The sequence below is a fragment of the Limulus polyphemus genome, unplaced genomic scaffold, assembly GCF_000517525.1.
Source record: "Limulus polyphemus unplaced genomic scaffold, Limulus_polyphemus-2.1.2 Scaffold1086, whole genome shotgun sequence".
In the NCBI taxonomy this organism is placed as follows: Eukaryota; Metazoa; Arthropoda; class Merostomata; order Xiphosura; family Limulidae; genus Limulus; species Limulus polyphemus.
In genome coordinates, this window is record NW_013666696.1 from 328,474 (window position 1) to 332,501 (window position 4,028).

At 32.0% G+C, this 4,028-nt stretch overlaps 1 protein-coding gene across 1 annotated transcript in view; it reads right to left on the reverse strand.

The window, feature by feature from the left end:
* The window catches only part of LOC106462064 (retinol dehydrogenase 14-like), a 34,660-nt gene that overhangs the window by 14,996 nt on the left and 15,636 nt on the right, over nt 1-4,028 (reverse strand). Inside the window, exon 3 of the mRNA XM_013921945.2 lies at nt 2,046-2,133. Within this exon, the coding sequence (XP_013777399.2) occupies nt 2,046-2,133 (88 nt within the window). The remainder of the gene's footprint in view (nt 1-2,045; nt 2,134-4,028) is intronic.

A 4,028-nucleotide genomic window follows, 5' to 3' on the forward strand; every position in this document is an offset into this window, starting at 1 on the left:
ACTTCTACATAGATATTCTAGACTGTATGTCTGTACGTTTGATTTAGGACTTTAACCAAAATGTATCGTTACTTTCTCGGAAACCACTGAATTAACATTGGTACAATTCTCCGTGTTGGCGGCTAGCGTTCCTTTTTCTTATGCCCTTTTCGATATATTTTATCTGTTTTTGTTGATCGATGTTCATTACTAAAAATACCTGAACGACAGGCAAGTAAATCCAGGTTTCGTGAATTGGTTTTCATTTGTTCACAATGGAATATCTGAGTTGCGCCCACTGCAAGTATCGAAACCCGATTTCAAAAGCAAAACACTGGTTTCTTTTAAGTGTTTCATAAATATTAATAGTTATAATGTTTAAATAACTCTTGAATATTTTGATTATTAATATTAATTTTACACTGAAGATGTACATTTTACATTATTAACTTAGTACATATATTGTGGATTAACTTAAATTTCTTAAGCTGGTTAAACCTCAGAAGATCATATTGGAATTATGGCCGAAAATGTCGTTAATGTAGAGGGTAATCAAATGACCATTCAATGGGTTCTAGACATATGTATAAACGTATGTTATATAGTTTTCTCCTATATTTATTTAAGTCGTTGTCACTTATATAAAAATTGGCTTCATTAATTTATAGGTTAGTTTTTTTCACTCTGATTTCCACAGTTTTTTTTCTGTAATGTGGACATTTCTGTTTGTATAGAATTATGCTCAGAACGGTCAGTTACACACTACATGGACTTGTTCCCGCTTCTTGCGTCTGCGCAGACCGGTATGACCGCGAAGCAGTGGTTCGAGCTCTTGGGCGTGAAGCTAACCTCAAGCCACATTTGATGCTTGGTCAGTTGCCATCCACTCCAGACGAGCTTTTGAAGCTTGATAAAGTAAGTAATTATATCTTCACTGTTTACCAAACTATTAAGTTTACTTTAAAAATATCCCAATTTATTTGGCACGAAAATAAACACAGATAGCCAACTGTGTAGCTCTGCGCTAGACGGATATGTCTACTACAATATCCATGTGATTGAAATATATAATTGACATTTTTATGATATTAGACACAAATGTTATACCACTGAACAATGTACACAAACTGTAATCTAAAATATGTATTTTATAATTGAAATTTAAATGTGTGTGTTAGTTTTCCATCAATAATAATAATAATGCTATCAATATTCGTTAATTCTTTTATTAAAGTTTCTAATCTGTGAAAGAAAAATCAATCCAAAAACTGACAGAACATCAGTAAAGTTACAACTACAATTAGGCTTAGGAAATTACAACAGATTTAACGTTTTGAGAAACTAACAGAACATCAGTAAAGTTTCAGCTACAGTTAGGCGTAGGAAACGATAACAGGTTTAACTTTCTGAGATTAAATTTCCTAATGTTTATTAACAATTTAGGCAATAAGTAAGTGTTAAACCTTAACTGTTAGACTGGGTGTTATTTATGCGTTTTTAAGGGGTGTGTTTAAGACCGTGTAATATAAATAAATCAACTTAAATAATGCACTCGAAAGTTTTAAATTCACCAACTCTAATACATTAAACATATAATACTGTGTTGCGTCAGCGAGATCACGTGACTATTGTCACGCCACCTGCTTGTGAGCGTCTTATTTATATACCAGACAAACATATATCTAGTAAATGCTAGGGCATTCACGAAGGAACAAGATACTTCTAGAAACAAAATAATATTGTGTACATACTGTTTTTGAGCAGAAATATTTTTGGCTGATATATATCAAACTATTTTGAATTTTACTGATATTGTTTAGACCCACAGTTAGTTTTGAACAAGGTAACCATCATTATATATGCAAATGTTTTTAATTACATTCAGTTTTACTATTAAAATGTAATTTCTTTGTGAATTACACAAATTTAATTCTTGATTTCTTTCTGAAATTAGACTTGATTTTACTCGTTTAGTCAGGTTAACTTGTATCAGAAGGCGGGTAAGAGTTGTGAACATACTGGTTACAAAACCTTCAAGGTTAGAAGCACTGGTCAGCATAGTTAACCTGATTGCAATTACAGGTATAAGGAGTCTTCTTGCAGTTTTACCCCCTCCCTCCTCCTCACCGGACACAGTCTCTGTCCTTGCAATAACTAAACAATGGAAGGACTTACATGTACCTTCAGTGATTAACTCTCATCCCAACTAAACAACTCAAATAGTATTCCACACTATAGTGATTAATGCAATGTTCCTTCATTTGCAAGAAACCTCACACTTACCAGGGATAATATCACTATCTTCATGACTTGTGATTTTCATTACAACATAGGTGGGGCTGTAACCTTTAGATGTCACTTGAAAAACCATTTAAGAATATTGCTGTCAACAACCTTCACAACATTAAGTATTATTGCATAACATACTTGTTCTGTGGAATGGGTATTATCCACTTTGAGAGTGAAATAAATTTAAAAGCTTTCCCAACCATGTGTTATGTGATATCTACATATATATATATATATACAGAACAAATAATAAATTCATTATAAACACTATAATATTACAACAAGATAGAAAAGCATGATACATTCATATACCACATAGTTAACCCTATGTATATGGGCGTGTCCATTTCTTGCATGTCATGACCTTTACAGTTACATTCCAAACTTCATCCAACAACTTTATTGTCAATGTATGTCAAAAAACCTGGCACGAAAAGTAGCTTATAATTCACATTCTTATACTATCTAAGTTCTAATTTCTTCATTTTAAAAAGAAATGCTTAAAAAATTCTCAATCTTCATTTTTCTGTGCCACATGATGTGTCTGAGCTACAATTTTTCCACTTCAGAACTTTAAAAACTTAAACACAAACTATACATAATTACAAACAATCTAAGATTTGATCCTCCTACCTTCTTTATTTGCAGAGATAGCAATAAGTTTGTAAAACCTACCTGAGATGCCCCTCCCCCATCTCTTTCTGGCATTCAAGATTGTTTGCTAATCAATTTTATATGGCTGATGTATGGGGTCTGGAAGAGGATATAGAAATGAAAAATATTATCTCATGCTCACAACTTATTATGTTGTGTGCCCGATTTATTATCCTCCCGGGCACAACTTATTATCCCTTGAAATAATTATTTTGTTCATTTAAGATGGTAAGTCATGTATTCCATATAATAAATATCTTGTGAGTACAAGATAATAAAGCATGCGTATGATATAATTTTTTTTTCCTCCACGTCCACTCCTTAGTTTCGGCACTGATGTACAAGTTTATAATAAACAGAAAGCAGATTGTACTCTAAAATCTAAACGAAGCTTGCTATAGTTCAGTGATGGTGGAGAAAGTAGTCCGCCAAGAGGAATTTCTTGGTTTGTTGTGATTGTTGTACTACTGCTCTAAATGTCTAAAAGAATTTTTACACTTATTTATAGCTTACTTAGAAAGCCAGATGAATTATAGTTTTGGAACATTTTATTATAGTGACTGATTTTTTTTTATTCAAAGATGCATATTTGAAAACAACATGCATTAGTTTTTGAACAAACAAATTTGTGTAACTCAATAAGGCAAAAGGAAAAATGACATTGAGTACAAAAAAGTAATACATTCGAAGATGCATATTTGAAAACAACATGCATTAGTTTTTGAACAAACAAATTTGTGTAACTCAATAAGGCAAAAAGGAAAAATGACATTGAGTACAAAAAAGTAATACATATTGTTATGTCTCCGTTTGTTAATTGGTTTTCCGTAACTTCGTTCCGACGAAACTTTAGCGACAAAAGTCCTTACTTAATAAAACTGGTTTATTCTTTCTGAATATAACTTTACCGATACACTTATTTTCAACAGTCGCTTTATAACAAACGCTATAACAATGAACTTCAACAATACGTCTCTCTCTGACTGCAGTTTAATTACTCACTACCTTCACACATTGTTCCATCATGAAATAACCAAGTGGACATATTGTGATTTTAACTTTTAAGCCTAAGTCAAATAACCTAAAAATATCAGCCAAACATATTT